This window comes from Jaculus jaculus, chromosome 17, assembly GCF_020740685.1.
Source record: "Jaculus jaculus isolate mJacJac1 chromosome 17, mJacJac1.mat.Y.cur, whole genome shotgun sequence".
In the NCBI taxonomy this organism is placed as follows: Eukaryota; Metazoa; Chordata; class Mammalia; order Rodentia; family Dipodidae; genus Jaculus; species Jaculus jaculus.
Window position 1 is genome coordinate 60,744,449 of NC_059118.1, and position 26,773 is coordinate 60,771,221.

The window sequence follows — 26,773 nt, forward strand, 5'->3', positions numbered from 1 at the left end:
TTACCGCTATGATTTACAGCTCCCTTTTAAATGAGGGAAATAGTTAAATAGGACCCTTTGGATTCAGGCATCCTATACATTGTATATTATGTCTGGCGAGCCATTTAAGAAGAATTCAGAAAAACAGCCACCAAGCCGTGTGCGCGCGGGAGCCCTGTAGATGTCTCCCGGGGCGGTTTTGGCATTTCCTCATGTTCCTCTTCCCTGCTCCAGCCCAGGTCAACCAATATTTGCATTGGTTTTACCTAGATAGTGACAAAGAGCCTTGAGACCTCATCCTAGCACAGGATTATCATGATAGAACTGAACCTGAGGAAATATAAGGGAGGGCCAGAACGTCATTCTACACATGCTTGGTAATCCTGTGGTCACAGGCAAGTCTCCAACGTCTCAGTGGCTTCGCACAACAGCAGCTTGCTCTTCACGCGTGCTGTGCGTTCACTTCAGGACAGGAGGGGCTGCTCATTGTCCTCATACCAAGTCTAAGAGGTTGCAGGACCACCATATATATTGTTCCTTGTCACCATGGCAGAGGAGAAGAAAAGACAACTCTTTATTTTTGACATTTTCACATCTTGACCATATGCACCCCAGTTGCTTTCTCTTCTTCCCTCAGACTCACTGTAATTCTCACCACTGACCAACAGCTAGGCCATGGAAGAGAGTGCCTCCTTCTCCTGACACCTTTTTAAAAATTATTTATTAGAAACAGAGAGAGAGAGAGAGCAAGAGAATGGGTGCACCAGGGCCTCTAGCTGGTATAAATGAACTCCAGATGCATGTGCCACCATGTGCATCTTGAACCCTGGTCCTTCTTAGGCAAGTGCCTTAACTGCTAAACCATCTGTCCAGCCCTCCTGACACCTTTTAACTGTCCTTAGCTCAAGGGAGAGGAGGGACTTCACAAGACCTCCTGACCCCTTACATATAACAGAATGTTGACTAGTCCCATCATGTCCAGGTTTTGTGCACGTGTGACTTTATGATATGGCTGCCTTGTCATATCCGGATGGATACCACATCTCTGCAGTGTTCCTTCCAATCCTCCAGCTCTTACATTCTTTCCGTCCCATCTTCCATGATGTTCTCTGAGCCCTGGAGGGGATGGCATAAGGTCTCATTTAGGGCTGAGCATTTATCAGTCACTTGTTTTCAGCACTTGACTGTCTGTATTAGCCACATTCCAATTCCTCTCATTTCCTCTTCCACATTGTTCCTGATCCTTGGTGGGTGTGATATAGATGAAAAGACAACTCCTGATGATTTAGAAACAACAATAAATGCTATAGCCCCAAAATGTTGAATTTGTTGTCGTCAGCTCACAGATCATTGACCATAAGTAATCAACTCGATCATCCAACCACAAAGCGGTCAGGAGGTCCAATCCCACCTCACATTTGGTGGGTGAGGGGTAGGAGCTATTTGGGGTTCAGAACTTATGGCACCATGTCTTCTCAGGAAGGAGAGTCATTTGCCAACACTTGGCCTTTTCCACACATGGATTGGTTGACCTTATGAGCAGGGGCCAACATTCTTGTCCGGCAATGGGTTGAAAATAAACAAATCATATATTATAGAAAAGATGTCTAATGGAGAAAGAGACTGCAAGTAATCGTTTCTTATACTTTGTGCTGTTGTGTATCAAACCTTGGCCCTCAAACCTGCTGGCAAGTGCTGTACCAGTGAGCTATATCTATGGCCCGTTTCTTTTCCCTTATGATGTGGGTGATGCCATCACAACCAGAAGTAAAACTTTAAAGCCAGTTTTTAGAATCACTTTACCAATATTTGATGATCATAAAAGCCATTACTACCACAAAAGTTTCAGGAAGTACAGAAATATGAACATCATTCACGAACATACCTTTTCATCAGACTGTGTCATTCACTCTGGGCTGATATAGGTTATTTAATTTAGAGATACCTTGCATCCAAGTAGGAAGAATTTTCCTCTCTTCCAGTGTGTCAGTTACCTGACAGGAAGAAGGTTAAGGAAAGAAAGGGTTTATTCTTGCTTCCAGTTCCAGGGAGATGCATTCATTTTACTATGGCCAGGAAGGAAAAGCGGCAGGTGTGGGAGACCCAGCTGTTCACTCTATGTCCAGCGGTCAGGCTATAAAGAAATCAACAACTGCCCCTGGTGACCAGCTGTCTTCAGCAACAGTTTACTTTCTCAAGTTGGACAACTAAGAAAACTACCACCAGCTTGGGGGCCAAGTGTGAAATGCATGAGCCAATGGGAGTGATTTCACGTTCAAACCACCACTAGCCAGTCTTCTGCTCAGCATTCAGTTTTTGAAACTCCCATTTGCTTAGAGTGTTATCTATCCATCATTGACGTGTACCCCTTTTAAGAAAAGTATTTATTTATTTACTTCAAAGAGAGAGAGGAGGGAGAGAATGGGCATGCAAGGGCCTCCAGCTACTGCATCTAGCTTACGTGGGTACTGGGGAATTGAATCAGGTTCTTTACTTGGCAGGCAAGTGCCTCAGTGGCTGAGCCATCTCTCCATCCCACATGTATCTTTGCTGGTATGGATGTTCGAATGTAACACCGTTGTAACAAGCAAGAAGATGCTTCTCCTTCTTCCAAAGGAATGCTCCTTCACTGAGTTGCATCTCCAGTACCAGCCATAGCATGATATGTAAACTCAGGTGCATGGGAACTTAAGTATAAATTAGAGTCATGGCTGGAGGGATGGCTCGGCGGTTAAATGTACTTGCTTGTAAAGCCTGATAACCAGTGTTTGATTCCCCAGTGCCCACACAAAGCCAAATGCGCAAAGTGGTGTGTCTGCCTGGAGGTTGTTTGCAGTGTCCATTGGCTTCTTGTTCTCTCAAATAGATAAATAAATTAATTAATATTCAAATAGCTAAATCCTCCAAGGACATTATGACCAGGACTCTCATAAAGAGAGAGCATTGATTGCAGAGGAGAGGGATATAGTTATTTGAATTTTAAAAATATACTTTTTATTTATTTAAGAGAGAGACAGAGACAGATATATATAGAGAGAGAATGGGCACACCAGGGCCTCCTGTCACTGCAAATGAACTCCAGATGTATGCACCCCAATGTACATCTGGCTTATGTGGGTCCTTCGGTTTGTTAGGCAAGCACCTTAACCACTAAGCAATCTCTCCAGCCCCATTTTATTTGTTTCAATGAATCATTTTTTCAATATTTTTATTAGTTATGGACATACTTAGAATGTAAGCAACACATGTTGGTACCATCTTTTCCAAAGGGGCCCTCCTCATTAGGGGTGCGGGAATTGTGAGTCGTGCACTGTGGAGAGAGCAGCCAGTTTTGGGGGAGGGGCAATGTCTCTGTGCATAATGTCCCAATTGTGGCTCTAACAATCTTTCTGTCCCCTCTTCTGCAAAATTCCCTGAGCCATGTTGGGTATGTTTTAAGTTCAAGCATGTTGGGACCTGTCACTTCATGGGCTGTCTGTGGACATCCTCAAGTGTCATGAAAAGACCTTCTCAGAAAGGTACAAGAACCCTTAGGAATCATTCTTGCCAAAGAACAAAATTGACTTTCAAGTTTCACATTATGGGACACACGATATCTTACCATAAGCAGTAAGGGGGAAACACTTAAAATGAACTTTAAATAGACAACTTGTTAAAGAAAGTAGTTTTCTTTATTTAATACTTTATAGGCTACCTTTTTGGCTTCAGTCAGTGGTGTGGTTTGTTCTTGTTCCAATACTGATCATTTAGAAGCTGCTTTGTGTTTTTTTTTTTTTTTTTTTTTTTTTGGAGGTAGGGTCTCACTCTAGTCAAGGCTGACCTGGAATTCACTGTATAGTCTCAGGGTGGTCTCAAACTCTCAGTGATCCTCATACCTTTGCCTCCCAAGTGCTGGGATTAAAGGCGTGTGCCACCACGCCTGGCCTATTTGGCATCTTCAGGTGACTCTTTTCTCTCCCAGGACAGATGGAGGCTGTGTCTCCTGTGCACATTGTTATAAGATACAGTGTTTCTTTGTACTCCTAGGCTGTGCTTGGGTAGTGTCAAGAGATCTGTTTTGCACACCAGGATACTGGTATTTGCATATCTGCAGGTGTATTTCAGCTTTCAATATGCCCTTTTGTTTTGTTAAGAAATTACACAGAAGCAATCATAGAAATAGTTGGGACAGGTGCTAATACAAATATAAAAGTAATAATGCAAATTCCATCGTTTTTCTGAACATTTTAATGTTTACTGTGTTGATCATTGTGTCAACTCTATGAGGATGCTATTGATGCCACTGTGTTTTCATTTTTATTTTGCTTTTTGGGTTTGTGGTACTAGAGATTGAACTTCAGGCCTCATACCTGATTGGAGGTGCACTACATTTTCAGCTCTACCCATGGTTAGATGAGAAAACTCAAATATCCCCAAACTTAAATATAAAAAGTAACTTGTACAAGGCCACACACACACATACACACACACACAAAATTAATCATGGGAATTTTCAGTACTGACCAAACTCATTTCATTTATTTCAAACTCATTGCTGAAAAATATCAGTTTAATATGTGACGAATTCCAGTTTTCACTGCTAAATTCAAGGATAAAACTAGGTGAAATTATTCACAGCATTCTTTTTTAGCTGATGGCCTCAAACATGTTTCTGCTTCCATTTCTCCTCATTTATTTAGCTTCTATTCTCTTATTACAAATGTTACTTGTGGCCACCTAGCCAAATGAAAAGTACAGCTTGATTAAGGATCTCTTTTGTCAGTAATTTGTGCCTAATGTTTTTAGCTTTCCCATGGGCTGTTGTAGAAAATGGTAAATCTGGTTTAAATGAAACCTGATCCTGTTAATGGTTTAATAGCAGCTGCCACAGGGTTATGGCATTTTCAACAGATGTCTCTGTTTCATTTGATTCCTAAGCTTAAGTCTTGAGATATTTACATAAATCATATAAATATATCTACATAATTTTGGCTAAATGTTTTGCAGAAAAGTCTTAGATAAGGTCCTTCTTTCTACCTTTAAAATTATCAGCACAAGATTTTTATAAAAGAAAATAAAGACTATAATCTTTTAAAATAAAAGTCATTCATGTCTTGTCATTTCTTGACTTATTTTTGTTACATTTGAGGGATAGGCTAATAGGCTTCATCTCTGCATCTGAGAACTTGAGTCAATACTTGGTCAACCTGCCATTTATCTAGCAAGACTGGGGCTGTTTATTTAGCTTTCTACTATCACCTGAAATGAACAGAGTAATCATAAAACTAAGTATCTCTATTTTTCTTAGAGCAATCAACCTTATAATAAAAATTCAAACTATGGTCTGGGGAGATGGCTTAGCAATTATATGCTTGTGAGGCCTAGAGTCCTTGGTTTGACTTGCCAGTATCCATGTAAAGCCAAATGTTCAAAGATGCACTTGTACATGAAGTTTATTTGCAGAGGTAAGAGGCCCTAGTGTGCCTGTGGGTTTTTTTCTTTTTTTAACTTCCTTTACTCTCTCTCTTTTTCAAATAAATTTTCTTTTAAAGTTTAGGTTATCATTATATATAGATATAGTTATTTAGGTACATGATAGCTTGTTTAACTACTTTAAAATATTCTTATTATTTATTTGAGAGAGAGAAAGAGAAAGAGGCAGAGAGTGAGAGAGTAACAGAGAGCAAGAGAAAGGGAAAGTACGGACATGCCAGGGTCTCTTACCACTCAAATGAACTTCAGACATATGTATCTCTTTATGCATCTGGCATTACGTGGGTACTAGAGAATTGCATCCAGGCAATCAGGATTTGCAAGCAAGTGCCTTTAACTACTCAGACATCTCTCCAGCCCCTCCACTACTTTTTAAAAAAGATTTATTCTGTGTGAAGCACTTGAGCTGTGTATCTGAATGAAATAAACATATATGCTAAGCATATAAAATAATGACTGATAGAAGACAGAAATAGCTATACAATTGTCTTGGTTTATTTCTGTTGCTATAGCAAATTACTGTAGACATGGCAATTAAAAAAATTAGTAGGCTCATGATACTGGAGCCTGGAAAGTCCGAGAGTATATGGACAACATCTGGTGAGGGTTTTCTTGCTACATAACATGGTTAAGGACATTTGAAAAAGAGAGATTATGCTAGCTTGGACTGTTTTGCCCACCCATACCATCCCGAGGGCTATATCTTGAGCCTCATGACCTCATATAATTTTAGTTACCTTCAAAAGGTCCCAACTCCAAGTATCATCATTATATGCATGAATGAATGATGTTCCAAGCCAAGGAACTTTTAAAGGACACATTCAAGACACAACTCAGGCCAAGAGGAATGAAAATAGAGGACTGTGATAATCGCAAAATTGCATAGTTTATTTCTAATGTGCAGAAAATTGGCCTTATTGTTTGAAGTATGGCCATTCAGTTACCTGAGACTTGAAAGTATTATATAAACTCATCCAATGGTAGGTTTTTAAAGGCAAAAAGATTATACAATAAATTTTCACCTAATCATAAATTGAGTATAGTATTGCTAGTAAGAATGCATTTTGAAATATATAAATATCAATTGTTCCTTTGACTTTCCTAGGTACTTCCCCAAAGGAAAGCTGTGATAATGGGCTGGACATTCCTCTTTGAACTTGTCCTCCATCGTGGGAAATACACTTATCCTGACCAAGTTGTGGGCTGGGCACTCTTTCCTGTGTGTGACAACAACTTCCATGTTGTAGAGGGAAAATTCAAGTGTCTCCTTCTGAGAGGACATTATGACCAGAAATTGGCCAGCTTCAGGAAAATTGAAGATTTGATTTGCCATGACTTGGACCACTGGCTGTGCAATCTCTATTTTCAGGTTTGTAATCTGTTGTTTTTAATTTTATTATTTTACTTTTTATTCCTTGAGAATGCTATCTTGCACTGTAGCCCAGGCTGGTTCCAAACTCTCCATCTTTATGCCTCAGCCTCTCCAGGGATAACAAGGTTTGCAGGTGTGTAATGTGATTTTGTAAGTAGAATATAACTTCATATTCTTTCCAAAGCGACTTTTTTCTAGCCATTAACTCCTCATTTTTACAATTGAAACTTTTAATAATGAGAATTTCTTCAAAAGGTAAATGTAGGTGCTGGGGAGAGGGCTCATTAGGTAAAAATTTTGCTGTGAAAATATGAGGACTGAGTTTGGATCCACGGCACACAGGTCACAAACAAACCCTTGAGCATGGCAGCACACACCTGCAATCCCAACTCTGGAGAGGTAGAGATAGGAGGATCCTGCAGACGTACTGGCTTACTAATCGAAATGGTGAATTTTGGGTTCAGTGAGAGACCCTCTGTCAGGAAAATAACACATGTGCATGCACACATCCATATGCCCACCAACACATACATTTACACACAAGCCTACAAACTCACTCACACATATCACACACTCATCCACATGCCGAAAAGGTAAAAGCAGTGCTGGAGAGATGGGCTCAGCAGTTAAGGCACTTTCCTGCAAAGCCAACCTACCTGAGATGGAGTCTCCAGATGCACAGAGAGATGTATGCATCTATAATGCCTTTGCAGCAGCTGGAGGCCCTGGCAAACCCAAACTATCTGTCTCTCTGCTTGCAAATAAACAAAAACATTTTAAATGGTAAAAGCAAATAGGTCTTAATGCTCATTTCTGACAATACAGATAAAATTAACATGTAGAAATGAGAACAGTGTGGAGTTGACAGAGCAGCGAATGAGAATTTAATATATTCTGCTATTCTGTAAGTGAGTCAAGCTCCCTGGTCACCTTGAAGCTCTTGATCTGTATAGCTCTCTCTTGTTACCTGAAGTGAGCTGATGTCACCTGGGATTGGCTGGTATTTCCTTTCTGAAAGCACTGTTGGACATTGCCTGTGCTAGTAGGACATGGGAAAGACCAGATGTGGTCAATGTCTTCTGAGCCCTTTGCCTCCTGTCTGATGAGACAGACATGCGCTCATGTGGAGAAGATAATTAATGACTGACATTTCCACAGGGCTTGAGCATTGTGGGAGAGCAACCTCCCTTGGCCAGTTCACTTCCAAGCCATCTTTTTGTCAACCACAAATATTTACAACAAATAAACTTGTACACACACCCTTCCTATCCAAGTCTTCTAACAGAGATGACAATGCATAAATTCAGAAAAAAATGGCATAGCATGCATTGAATATAATGTATTTCCATTCCTTTGTAGTCTTTTTGTTTTTATCTTCTATGCCTAAACTTGCTATTCATGATTAAAATATTTTTTCCAGGACTGGGGAAATGGCGTAGTGGTTAAGGTGTTCGTCTACAAAGCCTAAGGACCCTAGTTTGATTCCCCAGGAACTAAGTAAGCCAGATGCACAAGGAGGTGCATGCATCTGTAGTTCATTTGCAGTGGCTGGAGGCCCTGACACACCCATTCTCTCTTTTTGCCTCTTTATCTCTCTCTCTCTCAAATGAATGAATAAAATAGTAAAAAGTATTTTTATCATAAAGTGCCACAATTTCTAATAACAGCCTCATATTTTATAATCTATCATCTATCATTTATCCATCTATCATCAGTCAGTCATTTATCTAGCACTCAGATTGATAGAACTAATTACTAAAGATATTTTCAGGAAACATATATAATTTTGACCATACAGCCAGCAGTAACTTTCTTCTGTGACACTCTTTCTGCTCCCTATATATTTTAGATGAAAATCTCTGACTTTTTTTGGTCTCCTTTAAGTCATGTTTTGTTATACTACTCTACTAAAATACCTTCTTGGGGCAGTCAAGATATACTATTAAGAAAATGAGTATTATGAGAATAGATACTTTCCTATTTATTGTGGAAACAATAATCTCCTAACATAAATATTGTGTGTTATAATCATTTGGAAAGCTGTAAAAATACTGCTGTCTAGACCCTAGACTTAAAGATTTGTACCAATTATTTTGTAGTAGTACCTCAGGTATTAGAAGTTGTTGAAAGCTTTATAAGAATCAGAAACATTGAAGAGCTAGACATAGTGGCACAAGCCTTTAATCCCAGCACTTGGGAGGCAGCCTGAGCTAGAGCAAGAGCCTACATTGAAAAACCAAAGATAATAATAATAATAATAATAATAAAAATAATAAAAATAAAAGAATCATTGGTATAAATGAGATCATGAAAGATAAGTATACATACAAAATAACTATTAGAAACCCATAGAAAATTAAAATATAGCCATAAGCAAAAGTAAATTTGAATGCAATAAATATGAAAAGCATCTGTAATTTTTAATTAGATTTTCCTAGTCTTTAAGAGGTTGGGTCTTTTTACCCTGTTTGGAGCTAGAGTTTGAACCCAGGGCCTCAGACATACTAGGCAAAAGTTCTACCACTGACCTACAATCTACAATCACAGCACTTAACTTTTTCACTAATCAGTACCTAAAATTCAGTGTTCCATAAACTGTGGTATGGAAAGGTGATACTGTTTCATAAAAGCCAATTTGGTAGTAATGGTATTAATCATGAAGATAATTTACATTTGAGATTAAATTAAAATGTAGGGTGTAAAGTTTATAAGGTTAAAAAGTTAGTTATTAAGAAATTAGAATAATTTGATTCATCAAAATCCAGTTGAATTTGAAGACTACAATTACCCACTGATAGTTTATTTGCTAAATAATGTTAGGACTTTTCTCCCCTAATTATTCCACAGAGCAGTGACGTAGGCTTATTAACAAAAATGGTCACATTTTCCAACATGTTTGATTTTCTGATCCAGAAAAGAAAGTAGAATGAAGAGGCTTCTCCTTCATGTAGACCAAGGAAAAAACAAAACAAAACAAAAATCCCTCCATATTCCTCCTATGTGAAATTCTCATATATGAATTTCTCAGTGTGAGCTTCCTCAAGTACCAATGTTTGAGTCAAGTAGATGAGGGAGTTACTCACAGAACAGTAAGAAGACTGGGAATACCAGGATTGGTAAAATGAATAATGGAACAGAATTTTTTCTTTTTTAATTCTGGTTTGGATGAGACTAAAGAAACCTCCACAGTCCAGGCTCAAGCTGATCATTTTCCTCCTGGTCAGTTGGTGGGAGGGCCAGGCAACACGGCTTTGTCATGAGCCCAGGGCCAGGCAACACGGCTTTGTCATGAGCCCAGGGCCAGGCAACACGGCTTTGTCATGAGCCCAGTATTCTGCCACGTGCCGTTCAGGGCACCTCAAGCTCTCAGCAGGAGGCGGGCAAACATATCCATTATCTCACAGCTCTGGTAACACAACTTAGAGGGAAAGTTTTGCAAGCAACAAAGCCTGCAATTCTTTTCCAGGAAACATTTGCTCATTTTCTTCTCAGTATTTTCTTTCCTCAATTCTTTCTTTAAACACTTTACTACTGTTATTTTAAACATAAAAAAGTTGAGAAGGCTGCATGACGAACATCTGTTTTTGTGTTTACCATCAGATTCTACAACCATGTCATTTCTTTTTCAAGTTAAGGTATTGTTTCTTGTAGACAATAAATATTAAGTGATATTTGCTAGTGCCATCCAAGTATAAATTTTAGCCACAACATATTTTTAAAGGAAATTTAAAAATTACAATATAAACAAATAAAGCACATGTTATTATCTGAAGCGATTATGTAAATTACTTAGTACAAAATGGTCATTCTCTGTAGCATTTATGTCTGAAAATTCTAGAAAACTACATTCAGTATTGACCTGTTAGATTTATTGAAATTTCTCATTGCTCTAGGAACAAATTAAGTTCATATAGGACATTTTTAAAAGTTTCCATTAACTGATTCATCTCCCAATAGGTGAACAAACTTCCTTTGCCTCCAGATGATCAAAAAAGCCATGCTCAACTTTCACCTGAATTGCCTGGGAAAATGGTGAGAACGGAGGAAGAGAAATTAGGAGCAGATAATACAGCTTGCGGCTTGGATGAAGACGCCCAAGTGTTGATGGACAATGCCCTGCACTCTTCTCAGGGTTTGTTGACTTATTGTTTTCAGCATTCTACTACAATCCTTAAGCTGTGTCTAATTAAATAGAACTAAGCAAAATTATTTATTCCCTATGAATGTATTCTATTCTGTTTCAAGCCCTTAAAAGAGAACTAAACTTTAAAAAAAAATTTTGTTTATTTTTATTTATTTATTTGAGAGAGACAGACAGAGAGGGCAAGAAAGAGAGAGAGAGAAAGAGAGAGAGAGAGAGAGAGAGAGAGAGAGGGAGAATGGATGCACCAGGGCTTCCAGCACATGAACTCCAGACGCATGCGCCCCCTTGTGCATCTAGCTAACATGGGTCCTGGGGAATCGAGCCTGGAACCGAGGTTCTTAGGCTTCACAGGCAAGCACTTAACGGCTGAGCCCAAACTTTTGATAAGAAACTTTTTCCTTGGGGGAGAAAAAACCACACATTTATTCACCCTAGATAAGGCCCTGATGACAGAACAAAGTGCAGTTTCACCAAAACCAGAAGGCCCACGCCAGCCCAGGTGATGATGGACGCTGTGTCCTTGGGTGGGGGGGCACACTGCAGTGGACGCTGCGTCCTTGGGGGGCACACTGCAGGAATTGCAGGTCGCCCATTCTTACACTCTCCCCAAGCTGTTGTTTTCTCCCAACTTTTTCTCAGATTTGTTGACTGTTGAATTTCCTGAGCTTCCTTCTTCCTCACACCCGTTAGGAGAGAATGTTTCCATCTCGCATTAACATCAGTTCAATGGCTGTTTAGCATTCCTGCAGCCTTAGGGAGTGGTCTGTGACCTTTGAAGTTTCAGTTGACCTTTGACCCTCTCCTCCCTTCATGAGGGAGTATTTCAATCCAGGGGAATTTGCTACAAAACACTCCACTCCTTACACTTTTTCTAACCCCTTTTCACTGTTCCCTGGTCCTGGGCAGGGCAGGGCATAGATATCTAGCTAAGCATTGGGCCACAATGCCACAGCAATAGTCAGTATTAGGAGCTTGACCAGTTCAATCTTTACATGAACAAACATTGCTGATTATACGAAGTTCTGCCTTCTCAGATTTTCATTATTTTAAAAAACACTGAGGGTTGGAGAGATGACTTAGCAGTTAATGAAGGTGCTTGCCTTACTAAACCAAAGGATACAGGTTCAATTCCCCAGGACCCATGTAAGCCAGATGCACAAGGTGGTGCATGCATATGGAGTTCGTTTGCAGTGACTAGTGGTCCTGGTGTGCTCATTCTCTAGGCCCCTCTCAAATAAATAAAAATAAAATATTTTAAAAAAAAGGATGGTCTTATTGAAAATACTGTGATAATTAGCTTACAAAAACAAAAGGGTGCTTTGGTTTGTTGTTCCCACATGCGAAAGAAAGATGGACTGCTCCTGTGGCTTTGAGACTATGACAGCATATCATGGTTGGGTTACATGAGGGAGCAAAACCACATTTCCACATAATCGCAGAGTGGCAGTTATGATTAAGAAATACTGTATGCTCCCTCTCCCACTTTTAATCCTTTCAGTGAAGCTTCCACCATTGTGTGTGGATTGATGGTCGTGATTTGCTGCCAGTAAGAATTACTCCAAAACCCAAATCATACATTTGTTTGATTGAATAACTTTGATTTTATTTCTCATACTGAGGAGGCTTAGTTACATTAAGTGGTGTTCTGTAGGTAGGTTACCAGTAGCGGAAGCACAAAGATGTACACAGTGGAACAAGGTCCTTTGTCAAGTGACTCCAAGTGGCCTAGGCTCACATGCAATACAGCTTCAGCTCTGTGCAGAAGTGTTCACGGAGTAAATGAGCATGGTGCTATTGCACATCTCGTAATCCAGCTAGCACTGCTCACGATAGACAGGAACCAGAAAACGACAAGAACAACTTAGAAGTGTGTCCACTGGACTCTTGTTGGGATGAATATAGGGTTGAAGGGCCTCTTGAGGACCATGGTGGTCCTTGAACAGACCCTCTACAAAAATGATGTTTGTTTGACTTTTTCCAAACATATTAATTATTTTAAAATCTATCTATCTATTATCTATCTATCTATCTATCTATCTATCTATCTATCTATCTATCTGTCATCTATCTATTTGTTTGTTTTTGAGTAGGGTCTCACTCTGCCCCAGGATGACCTGGAACTCACTATGTAGCCTGAGGGTTGCCTCAAACTCATGGGAATCCTTTTATATTTTTGATTGACATAATAGTTGCACATATTTTTGCAGGATACAATGTTACATTTAAATGCACATGATGATTGGATTTGGGTAAGAAGTTCTTGTGATCTCCGACACAAAAGGATCAATATAGTTGAGAATATAATTCATTGTATCTAACTTAAAAGAAGATCTTGAATGAATTTTATTCATTTATTTAGTTATTTTGGTTTTTGGAGGTAGGGTCTCATTATAGCCCAGGATGACCTGAAATTCACTATTTAGTTTTAGGATGGCCTTGAACTCATGGCAAGCCCCCTACCTCTGCCTCCTTAGGGCTGGGATTAAAGACGTGTGCCACCCATTCAAAAAACAGTTTACATGTTGTAAGGCATATGTCTATGTTAGAATCAATATTGATATTCCCTGTTTCAAAAACATGTAAATTAAAAGATAATTTATCTTTTCTTTGGTGCTAGCACTGACTTCATTAAAGCAGACAGGAAGCTTTTGATATTTTCACTTTCTTTTTATCATTGTTTTGATCCTCCTATCTCCACCTCCTGAGTGCTGGGATTATGGTTATATCTCCCCCACCATGCGAAACCCACTACTCTTGTTTATGATGCATCTGCCTATGCAACCGTGGTTTGAAGAGTGAACTTGCTGCTTTGTAGACTTTTCAGACTAGAGCATAACAAAGAATAAGGGCAGATGCCGGGTGCCGTGGTGCACTCTATGTGCAGAGGCCAGCAGAAGGTCTTCCGTATGGATAGTCTTGCTTTGAAAAGACTTGGGCCCCACAACAGCCTTCATCTGAGGAGCATCGCTGGTTCAGCACCCAGACTCCTTTTAGGCAAGTTTGCAATGAAGCAAAAAATTGACTGAGTTGTTTAATTTAATGTTTAGGCTCACATAGATAAATTTGAGTAATTTGTTGTGGTAAATATTTTGAAGCTATTAAGTGCCGTTTAGTCATTATAGCTTTTCCTCAAATTATATGGTGGAAAGAAACTGAAGATTTCAGTTGTGGGGACATCTTTGTATATACATATGCTAAGGATTCATCGTGCTCAGTCACAAATTTTGTATTTTGGCACAAAGAGGACATAAACCACGTATGTATTATGAAAAGAAATAGAAACAGAGATGGCTGTACATTGATGGGGTGTGGGCCCTTGAGTCATCGAGGATGGCTCCTGCACACTGAACACAGGCACACGTGCTGTTCACCAGCAGGGAGAGGAAAGAAAGAAGAAGGAAAAGATTAAAAGAAAAACAATACTATTGATTTTGTGCCTACTAAGTTTATAATTTCTTTATTTATAAATAAAAATGGTGAGGAGACCTCTGAGAATATGAATACCAAGCTTAGAGGAGAAGTGGAGTTTAGAGAGGGAAAGCACTCCATTTCTGTGCAAATCTCACAAAACTTCCAGCCTTAGGAGATCTGCTAGAGCCAAAGAAAATGGACTAAGATGATGGATATTGGAAAAGTAAAACACAAAAGCACATCAGCCTCTTCTGATGCTTGAAGGCCATCTCCTCTACAAAATAAAGGAAGAAACACAAAAGAAATGGTTATCACTGCATTAGAATAAGAAGGCATTGAGTATGAAGTTGAAAAATCTTATTTTATAATTTTAATTTTTATAGAATGGGTTCTGACTTTAATAACAATATTTTCATGTTGCTGACATTTTACCTAGTTTTAGGATGCTGAGTAGAAGGTTAGAAGAGATTATTCTGGGCCATTTTTGGCAGGTTTTGCTTTCTAGTTCTTCCTCAGGGCAACATGGCTATATTTTCCACAGCTAGTGCACCATGCTATGAACTTGGCTTTCAGAGCACTGCTCAAGGTACCCTCAGAGAAGGACAGGTGGTACTCAGAGAAACAGGAACACCGAAATGCCATGAGAGGAAGAATGTTGTAGATGTTAGAAAAAGTGCTTCAGAGAAACCTGATTTTTCTTTTGCTCTGCTCTGAGATCAGAGACTGGTGTAAATCGCTCCTTCAGAGTGCAGGGGGACTTTCTCCCCTGTTCTATGAACAGATTTATATGAAAGTGGAACATAAAAACCTCTTGGAATATGTGTCTTCATTATTGCTTTTATTTATTTATTTTTTCTTGGAAGCTCCTAAGCATATTATCAGTTGCTAATATCCCCCATGGGTTTGTTTTCCAATATATCAGGGCTGTGATACAGTATGCTGTTCTGCCACTGATATGTTGCTAAGAGATTTAATAATGGGTAAACAAACACAACATGTGGTAATTCATTTCAAATTAAAAGTTTATTAAACTCTGGCTTGATGACTTTCTGGCTATTTACAATTAAAGGAGCAAACCTTAGGGAAGGGGTGAGCACGTGGTGTGTTCATTGCTGCAACATTTCTATCTGAAAAGTGTTTTTAAGATCTTCTACAAGCTGTCCTGCCTCCATTGATAAGATGCATGTGTAATCTGGATTCGATAACTGTCCTGAAATCATGAAGAAGTGACTGTTTAAGCATGAACACATGCACACTCCTTCTCTCTCTCCCTCTCCCCTCTCTCTCTCTTCTGAGGGGATTCAGAATTTGATCCAATGGTCGATGTTGTAAGTGATGATTAGCTTTGCAAATAGGTGGATGCCTGAGGTCAGAAAATATTTACAAAAGGCTAGGAGCAAAGACCTATGGTATAACCTTTTATGTAATTAGCAACTCCTATATGTTTTTCATTTTAAGATATATACTAGGCGATTATTAATAAATAATGCTTGTGATTTTGTTTTGCATATGCCTATATTGCAAGAATAATAGTGCCTGGGAAGGTATATGAATGCTTTTTGGAATAGGATTCAGTTTGAGAAAATGGCATTATCCCACCACATTGAACAAATCACACTCCTAAATGCCCCATCCTCTCTACCCCAGGGTTACCTGAGCCCCAATCTACTCTACTATGAGAGAAGCATATGTCCACTTGGCCGTTAGGTGATGGGCTGGGCTTCCAAAACTGTTTCCAGAAGACACTTGCAATACCCTGGGAGGGAATTTAAACTTGGAGAAGCAGATGCATTTGACTAAATACCAAAAGCTCAGTTTTAAGAGAGCAATTGTGGGGAATGTATGCATTTTGTGAAGGAATCACATTTTTTCCTCTAATCCACCATGGAGTACACTTTGCAAGTAAATTCTTTTCTTTATTTTTTAGGAGTATAGATATTAGATAAGGCAAAGCTCTCCCTCTCTCCCTTTGCTCTCTGTCCCCCCTAAAGTTTCTCATCAATTCCTGTAAACAGAATGTGGTAGAACAGTAATCAGAGAGCCACTATTGGTTACAGACCTTCCCTGACTTAGGATGACTTGACTATGATTTTTCAGCTCAACAATGATGGGAGAGCAGTGTACATTTCGTCAGAACTGGCCATCCAATGCTGAAATCAGAGCTTCTCCCCAGACCAGCCATATTCTGCTTGATTCTCCCTCGTGATGCTGGGCAGCACATGAGGCTCCTGCCAGCCACGCGACCATGACAGCATGCCCCTGTGCTCTGTGTGGTTCAGCAGCCCAGATCTGCGGTATGCACTTTCACCAGGGTAGTCTAAACCGAGGCTGAGTTCATCAGTGCACAGCCCACCATCAGTCCCCGAGCATCTGTGTCTCATGATGCGCCACATTTCCTATGCGTGATGCCATCGACAGCGTGTGAGCCTTTCGTATCACAGCAGACCACCCAAGCCTCGCTGATCAAAAAAGCGTTGTCATCACCAAAGTCATCTAAATGACAACAAATCAGGAAAGATGTTGATTCCTGCTTAGTAGAAATTTAGCTATAACCGGTTCCACAAACTTAATAAAATGCCTCTTTACCTCCTCTCTATATTAGGGTGTCCTGTAGAACTTTCCATATATACTGATGCCTGAATCTCTGGGATCAGGCCCTGGGCATCAGTACTTCAACAACCCTCAAGTGATTCCAAGCTAAGAAAGGCCACTGGCTGTTGTTGGGCATGGAGGCAATGCCTGTAATTCCAGTGCTTGGGAAGTGGAGGCAGGAGAGTTAGGAGCTTGAGGCCATATTCTACTACTTGCTAAGTTTGCAGACAGCCTATGCTACTCAAAACCATTTCAAAACAAAACAAACAGAAAGACTGATAGGAAGCTACGCCTAGCTCTGATTTTCTTCAGCTCCTTGAAGTAGGGCGAGAAGGTATTAAATCAAAGGGTGTATTTTGTGTGTGATTCTATCGTAAACTTTTCTTCTTAATGAATTTCTACCCGTGCCTTCATCATGCTCCTTCAGTGATGAGAATGGTGTTTGCATTTGCACTGCTGGATATCAAGGGCAGGGAGCAAATCTGTGTGGTCTACACATGTGCCTAAAAATTGAGGATTTAAAAAATATATATTAGATTATGTATTTGAGAGATACAAAGAGGAAAAAAGAGAGAGTGAAATTGGAGAGGGAGAGGATGGGCATAGGCTCACCAGTCTTCAACGGCTGCAGGCGAACTCCAGACACATGCACCACCATGTGCATCTGCTTATGTGGGTCCTGGGGAATTGAACCTGGATAATGCGGCTTTGCAGGCAAGTGCCTTAACTGCTAAGTCATCTCTCCAACCCCAACTGAGGATTAACAAAGCCAAGAAGTACATATCATTATTTTCATTTGCCAGTTACATTTAAAGTTGGAAACCTGGAATAATCCATTTACTACTGAGTATTGTATAGCCTTTTGGGACACAACTTGTGCACATTTAACTCTGCAAGAAACTCTCCCATATTTTCAGTCTGGCTGTGCCATTCTGCACTTCTACCATCCACATGAGTTGAAGTTGCTCTGTGTCATCCCCAACACTGAGTGTGAGCAGTCCCCTCCCCCCCAAAAATAAATCTCTATGTAGCTGGGTATTGTGGTTCAGGCTTTTAATCAGGAGGCTGAATTAGGAGGATGGCCTTGATTTCAAGGCCAGCCTGGCTCAGAATGAGTTCCAGATCAACCTGACCAATCCCTGCCTCAAATACACACACCACCACCACCAACAACAACACCACCAACAACAAAAACCCCAAGACAAAATTGAACAAAGTAATAAACAACCCCAGTTTAATCTGGGTGAAGCAGTGTATCTGTTTGTGTTTCTTGAATTTCACTTACTGTCATGTTCATATATATTTACTTGACATCCATATATCTTTTTTTGGCTAACACATGTTTGTACAGTTTTAAATGGGTTGCTTCATTTCCTTTTCCTTTTTTTTTTTTAAAGTTGCTTGTTTTCTTTCTTATTTTTTTAAATATATTTTATTTATTTATTTGAGAGAGAGAGAGAGAGAGAAGGAGAGAGAGAGGGAGAGAGAATGGGCACTCCAGGGCCTTCAGCTACTGCAAACGAACTCCAGATGCATGCTTGTGCAACTGGCTTACATGGGTCCTGGAGAGTCCAGCTGGGATCATTTGGCTTTGGAGGCAAATGCCTTAACCACTAAGCCATCTCTCCAGCCCTAAGAGAGTTGCTTATTTTCTTACTGTTGATTTTTAGTGTTCTTTTATGCTCTGGACGAGTCCCTTCAAGAATGTGTGAGCTGCTGGTGCTCTCTCCACATGTAGAGTTTGCCTTTCCGTTTTCTTAGCACTGCCTTTCACAGAACTAGCATTCTAAATTTTCTCAAGTCCGGGTTATCAATTTGCTAAGTAGATGGAAATTTTGATGTCATACAAGCAAACTCTGCCTACTCTGTCCATAGGACATTCATATTGTCTTCTGGAACTTTTAATGTTACATTTTGATTTATGCTCCATTTGAAGCTCGTTTGGTATAAGGTGTGAAGCACAGATTAACAAGTGGGGGTTTTGTTTGCATGTAAGTGTTTACTTGGTCCATACCCTCTGTTGAAAGGCTTGTTTTACTATTGAATTACCTTTACAAATTAGTCAACAGTCAATTGGTCAATGTTTTCCTAACATTTTCCAGTGTTTTTAATGTTACCTGATGCATCTCTAAGTGATCAAAAACCAGCTTCCTTAACTTTACTGTTCAGTCTTGACATTTGTTTTACCTCTGGGGCATATTGTCTATAAAAAGAATTGTCACTTATTTTTGACAATCTATGACAATTCCTTTGTGGGTGATTTATTAATATGCTGGAAACATAAAAGTAAATTGATCATACATCTATCCTCCTGTTTCAGAAACTTCCTTCCTCCTGTTTCTTTCTTTCATCTTCCTTCCTTTCTTCTTTCCTTCTTTTTCCATTTGAAGACTTTTTTGGTGGTTTGATGGGAGAACTGTGTAAATGTAGTTATATCCAACATAAACCAAGGAGGGGAAGAACTGGGGGGAAAAGGCGAGTAGTGGAGACCATGGAAAGTGGAAATACAGTGGAAAGCTCTTCACATTGAGCTGAATGGTGATAACATTGATGCTTGAACACCGGGGCATGGCAGGACCATGCATCAGGGCTTAGCTCCTGTGTTAGTCAGTAAGAGATGGACTGTTTGAGGGTTGGGCCTCCAGCTGTAGACAGTTCAGTTTTTTTCTTAATATTTTATTTTTATTTATTTGAGAGAGAAGGAGGGAGAGCATGAGAGAGAGACAAAGAGAGAGAATGGGCATGCCAGGGCTTCCAGCCACTGCAAACGAACTCCAGATGTGTGCACCCCCTTGTGCATCTGGATAACATGACTCATGGGGAATTGAACCAGTGTCCTTTGGCTGTGGAGACAAGCAACTTATCTATTAAGCAATCCCTACAGCCCTGTAAACAGTTTTAATCATATCTCCTTATCGTGACCCTCAAAGTTCTCAGACTATGACTCCTGCATGGATAACATAAGGAAAGCAAGGTTTTCTCAGACATTATCATTATTACCATGGTTTTAGACATTTTTATTGAGAAGTTTAGTAGATGAACATACTGTAAATTGGTATTTTCACAAGCTCTGCCTTTGTACTTTTCCCTGTCCCATTCCACTGAGGGCCCTTCTTGGTGGGGCATCCATAATCCCTGTGTAGTTATGATTGTGTTGCAAGGGCAGTGCAAACAGTACACCTTCCCACTCTTCAGCTCCTGCCTTCTCTGTGTTACCCTTGCCTCGTAGGACAGGTTCGAAGTCTCCTTAGTGTTGAGCTCTTGGCAACCTCTTATTTTCTGCTTTAATGAGTTTCCTCAGTGTCTGCCACCATCTTCATAGAGAAGTTTTCCTATCTAGCAGTGATGGCAGTCCTCATATTTAATCTGCTGCTTTCTTGAAAATGTTTTCTGCCTCCCCCCCTTTTATTAAGACAAGGTCTCACTTTGTAGTTAATGCTAGCCTTGAATTTGTGATTTTCCTGCCCCAGTCTAAGTACTGGGATTATGGGAGTACATTACCAGACCTAGCCTTTTGTAAGGCATTATTAATTACCTTGGTCACATATAATTTACGATATATATGTTCTTATAATAATGTATACGTACATATTAGTTAATAATTTGTTGGTCAGTGGTTACTCTGTTCTTACGGAAGAATCATTAACCTTTTATTTGAAAATACTGCACAGGATGCTGTTATTAACAGTTGGAACTGAGTTTATAGAATGTCCCTAGTAATTCCATAATAACTATTCATTTTCAAAGTTTTCAAAGAATGAGAACTTCTATAAAATATATCCATGACTTTAAGAATTTGAATTGACTATTTAAAAATCACCAGCTTTGAAACTTTGAGGCTAATTTTAGATTCTATGCTATTTGTTTTCTAAGACTTTGTTTTTAATTTTGAACAGCATAAGTAGATCTGAGTCCTTCAAAATTGAGCCTCAGGGAGCCACAGTATGTTTCAAAGTGATTAATCTGCATAAAAAGCATATTACCTGCATTTTAAATGCCTTTACTTAAGATATAGAAATACAACAAAATATTTTATGTCAAGAAAATCTTCAAAATATTTAAGTAATTTAAGTTTTGTTCACAGTATCAATTGGTAAATCTACCTTCCTTTCCTTCTCCCCCTCTCTTCCTTTCTCTTTCCTTCCCTCCCTCCCTCTCTCCCTTCCCCTCGCCCCTCTTCTTTCTTTCCTTTAAGCAATGAGGCTGTCACCTTGTAACTTTATTTACAAACCGAACGAGACTTCCAACAGCACTAAACTCTCCAAGCTGGGGATTAGCTGGGAAAATTTCACCCAGATGTAAATTGGAAGTGCGGTAACTATTCACCATTAGTGGGTCTCTTTAAGACATCACTGAAATTTGTTTACGTCTCTGGCTTATGCAGAGATGTTCTTCAGCATCCCTCAGGTTCATTACAACAGTGTTTTTGCTGTTGTTTGATTCACTTCCATCGAAAGTCATTTCTGAAACAGCTGGAATTGAAAAAGCTTTAAACAGTCATTCAGGCCTTTAATTGTAAATGGGTTTTGACAGGATTGTGATGCCGAGTCCTGCCTGGTCCCACAGTGATGCTAGCTGACAGCCCCTCACTGCTCCGGGAGCAAGGGAACATGTGGAAGGAATTGTTCTTTTCCATTTCACAGTTTGTCATTTCCTCTGCAGGGCAGCCCCTGACCCCTCAGAGAGATCCTGACACCCATAAGGGAAGTGTTCCCACTGATGTAAAGGAAATGCAGGGGCAGCTTAACTCCAAGAAAGGAAGGGGGAGGGTGTATCTAAAAGCTCTGGGGGGGGGGGGCGGACAGAGAGATGAGATGGATTTTAAAATGTTTCCAGCAGGTTAGAATCTCCTCTGTTTTGTTTAATACGTTACAGGGGTTTTGAAGCTACCTTATTTTATTTTTCCTTTCCTTTTCATTTCTTTTTTTTTTTTTTTAACATAGAAGGAGCCATAAAAATGAATGTGTTGCATGGGATGATCAAAATAGAGGTTGGAAGAAGGGGCACGAAAATGTGCTTGCTGCCCCATTCTGATGTGTGTGTGTGTGCCATGTGTTTCTGATTAGGGTGTCGATTAGATCGATGACATCATATTGCAGCTGGGCTTCCAAGGCATTTTATGCCCTCAACGTTTTATGTTCGTTGCAGTAAAAGTGTGTCTGTCTTTGTACTATCAAGCAACACCGCAAGGAAGCGCAAGGCACAATTGGGCTTTCTGATCACACACACGGCCTGGACATTCCGTTCAGTGGATGGACACAGATCATTCTGAAACTCCCCAGATGACCAAGGAAGTCAATTTTGGAAGCATAGCTATGCATTCCTTAATGACAGGGATACCTTCTGAGAGATGCATGGCTAGACAGTTTTGTCATTGTGAGAACGGCATAGCACGTACTTACAGAAGACAAGATTTTGTAGCTGACCACGTACCCGGTCTGTGTGGTGTGGGTACTGCCACGGTTGTTGACTATATCCAATAGAAGGGTTATGTCCTGCTTGATCCCCTTCCTTCTCTTTTTTTAAAAAATTGGGCTGGAGAGATGGCTTAGCGGTTAAGCGCTTGCCTGTGAAGCCTAAGGACCCCACGTCTGGAGTTCGTTTATTTGAGAGAGACAGACACAGAGAGAAAGACAGATACAGGGAGAGAGAGAGAATGGGCGCGCCAGGGCTTCCAGCCTCTGCAAACGAACTCCAGACGCGTGCGCCCCCTTGTGCATCTGGCTAACGTGGGACCTGGGGAACCGAGCCTCGAACCGGGGTCCTTAGGCTTCACAGGCAAGCGCTTAACCGCTGAACCATCTCTCCAGCCCCCCTTCCTTCTTCTTTTAAAATACTTGGAACTATTTTCTGTGTTATACATTCTTCTGAAAACACTCTTTAAAGATGGGACGAATACTGTCCTTCTGTCCACTTCACAGCTTTGCGTTCCTGTTATGGAGAGCTGTGTCCCCCGGTCCCACGTGATGGATACGCCAGCAGATGCATGCATGCTGAGTGCCTTCACTCAGGCCTCCCACTGGGAGGCACTGTTCAGGAAACAATCCTACCTGTGTTTGGCCAGCGTCTCTCATTTAGTGTGTGCCTCAGTATTAGACAAATGTCCTTGTGAAATGGTAATGCGGGGGCTAGAGATTTGCCGCAGCAGTTAAGGAGCTTGCCTTTAAGGTCTGGCTACCCATGTTCTATACCCCAGTACCCACGTAAAGCCACACGCACAAGGTGGCACACATCTGGAGTTTGTTTGCAGTGGGCAGAGGCCCTGGAGAGCCTCGTTGCCTGTCTCTTTTCTATCACTCTCTCTCTCGCTCTCTGCTTGCAAATAAATAAATATTTAAAAACTGTTAATGTAGAAGTGATATTGACCAGGAATCACATTACTGTTGTTCTTGGCTGAACATGAGATGATTTGACCAAACAGATTACAACATTGGATCTGTTCTAAGTAACCTTGGGAGCAATGGTTTAGGCCGAAACAGAGACTGAGGGGCTTTGACGAGACATGCTCCTTTTCCCTCATGATTTAACCCAAAGTTCCTGTCCCTAAATACACAGTGTAGATACAAGTTGGAAGTAATGAACTGCAGGGTTGAAATGTACTTCCAGCAACACATGAGTCATGATGAGACAAGCCTAGGTGGGCTGGTGAAATGTTCTCTTGAGACAGGACACAGTAGCCGTCACCTGTCTGGGCTTTGCAGTTGCTCCAGTTGGTGATACTGGACTTGATTTTAGGCTTTTGAGGCTGGTTCGTTGTTCACGGTTCTTCTTGTGTTCTGTGCTGCCTTTCTTACACTGATGAGAGAAAAGTCACTGAGGTTTCGAAAGTGTGTGTGAATAAATGGTTTGGTTAACTCTTTATAAAACAGGAGGCTGGCTTTGGACACGAGTAGGACTGGTTGAGCCTTCCCTCTGAGTAGCTAATATGTGAGCATGCCATCGACATTGCTCAATATGGAAAGAACAGATAAAACTGACAGTATTCACAGCCATTCCCTCGTTCTAATTAGAATTTCATATTATTCTGTAGAACAGAAAATCGAAGTGCACACTCAGAAAATAGAGCTAAATGTTTCTTAGAAATAAAAGTTTTTTCCAAGTGTGTTGGACATATTGTACATAAGAGACCAGGGATTCATCATCTTGATCCTTTTATATCCATGATACCACACCAGATAGAATCAATAGTTGCTAGATGTTTATCTTACGAACATGTGCTCCCCGTCTGCTATCTCGCCTCTTTTTTCTCCTCCTGTGTGCACGTGCGGCAGTGCGTGTGCGTGTGCATGCACAAGTGGACAGAGGACAGCACCCAGTGTCCTTCCTCACGTGGGTCTTGTTTGAGACAGGTTCTGTCACTGGCCTGGGACTCAGCAGTTCAGCTGGACTGTCTGGCTAGTGAGTCGCGGGCATTCTCCCGCCTCTGCCTTGCAGTGCTGAGATGACAGTGTCTGTGGGTGTTGTCACCACACCTGACACTTTTCAGGGTTGCTGGGATCAAATCCAGGTCCTTACACTCAGGAGGCAAGTGCTTTACTGACTGCATCATCACCCTGATCCTCTCTTTTTCATTTTCTAAATTATCAGTTTCTCCTTTTATGCATCATACTTTGGGTGTCAACCAAAGAGCATTTTGCTTAGCCCTAGGTCCTGGAGATTTTCTACTTTTTAAAAGCACATCCATTCTGAGAGCTGGAGGGGTGGCTCAGTGGTTAAAAGCATATGCATTTTGAATTTTTTAACTATGGAGCGAGGGTTAGTTTAATTCTTCCCTTAAGTATTTTCTTTCTTGTTCAATGAATTGTTATATTTTCTTCTTTTTTGAAAAAAAAATTGTAAGCAGAGAGAGATACAGAGAATACAGACAGACAGAGGGGATAGGTGCGTCAGGGCCTCCAGCAACTGCAAATGGACTCCAGATGCATGCACCACTTTGTGGACTGGCTTACGTGCATATTGGGAAATCAAACCCTGGTCATTGGGCTTTGCAGGCAAGTATATTAACTGCTGACCTCTCTCTCCACATCCAGGTATTTTATTTTCGGTGTAACAGTTGTAAGTAGTGTCTTGGTTTTAATTTTGGCTCATTGTTAGCATAAAGATATGTTATTTTCATTGATTTATCTTATATCTTGAAACCTTGCAATTTATTTTTCTAAATATATTGTAGTATTCCTTAGAATTTTCTAGGGAAAATATTATGTTCTATAGAAATTGCATTGACTTTTAACTTTCCAACCCACATGTATGTATGCCATTTACTGGTTTCTTTTCTTTTCTTTCTTGCCTTTATTTTATGTGCTAGAAGCCCTAATATGTTTGACAGGGGCAGTCAGAGGAAAAATCCTTATGTTCTTCTTAATCTTTGGGAAAATCATGCAGAATTTCACTGTTAAATACAATGATAGCTGTAAAGTGGCTGTTTTGTTTATAAATCTTCTTTAGAATTTATTCCTGATATCATGAATTCTATAGAATTTCTTTCTTTTGGCAAAGATGATCATGTGACCTATCTAACTTAGATAATTAATATGGTAAATTTGAAAGCTTGAGCCCATGTTTCACACATACAGTTAAATGTAGGTTCATAGTGCATGGAGTGTTTAATTTTTATTTATTTTTTGCATATGCGTGTGTGCCGGGTGGGTGCCTGTGGAGGTCAGAGACGGATGTCAAGTATCTCCCGTGATCACTCCCTCTTCATCTACTGAGTGATCGCCTCTCACTTGTGCTCAGTGATTGCCAATTTAGGTAATCTAGCTGGCCAGCTTTCCTGTGGTCCTGTTCATTGATCCTGAGCACTGAGTTTATAGGCAGCCACACACAGGTAGCCTTGGCATGGGTGTTGGGGTCCAAACTCAAGTCCTCGCTCTTAAGTAGCCAGAGCTTTATGCACTGAGCCATCTTCCCAGATCCCACAATGCATATCTTCTTTTACAGCGTTGAGTTCAGCATACTAGGATCTTGTTGAAGATGTTTGCTGCTGGTCTTCTCAGATTTGGCGGTGTGTTGCTTTCCTTTGTCAGGATTTAATGCCAGAGTTGTAATAGGTACATAAATGGAGCTAGTCAATGTTTCTTTCTCTAATATCTAGAACATATTTTCATGGTTTATAGATGAAACGTTCCTTATAGGTTCATGTGCTGGATGGTTGGTCTGAAGTTGGGAGATCGGGGAAATTAGGAACTGGGCCTAGGTGGAGGAGTTAGGTCACGGGATGCATGCTTTTAAGGTATACCTGGCCCTTGGTTCCTTCTGTCCTGGGCTTCCCGGCTGCCGTGAAACAAAGAATCTTCTCCATCACAAGCTGCAGCTCCCATGATGCTTTGCTGAAGATATGCATGCCAGGGGACAGTGGGCTGGAACCCCTGAGGGTATGACGTCACTCAAACATTTTTCTCTTAGTAGTTATTCATATCAGATCTTGCATCACGGAGATGTTAAAACAAAATAGCAAACAGATTTTATAAGTGTTAGGCAAAATTGTCAAGGAAACAAGCTGTGCCTTGAGTTTTGACTTACTTTTGAATTTACTTAATGGTTATAGGACTCTTCAGAATATCTATTATCTTGATTGGCTGTTGGTGGTGTTTGAGGAATTAGTTCATTGCTTCATAGGGGTTGAATGTAGGAGCAGTACATTGTGAAAGATTTTTATGCAATTTCCTTTGTCATGATTGCAATATCAGTGTTGAGATGCCAGTTCATTCTTGATATTGGTGACTTTTCTGTCTTTTTATCATAGTTAGCCTTACCACATGTTAATCAATTTTCCTTGTTGTTCTTGAAGACCAGTTTTTATT

At 40.3% G+C, this 26,773-nt stretch overlaps 1 protein-coding gene across 1 annotated transcript in view; it reads left to right on the top strand.

Moving 5' to 3' along the window:
* LOC101603424 overlaps positions 1-26,773 on the top strand; it is a 301,585-nt gene that overhangs the window by 92,108 nt on the left and 182,704 nt on the right. Inside the window, exons 9-10 of the mRNA XM_045136372.1 lie at positions 6,557-6,820; positions 10,781-10,955. Of these exons, the coding sequence (XP_044992307.1) occupies positions 6,557-6,820; positions 10,781-10,955 (439 nt within the window). The remainder of the gene's footprint in view (positions 1-6,556; positions 6,821-10,780; positions 10,956-26,773) is intronic.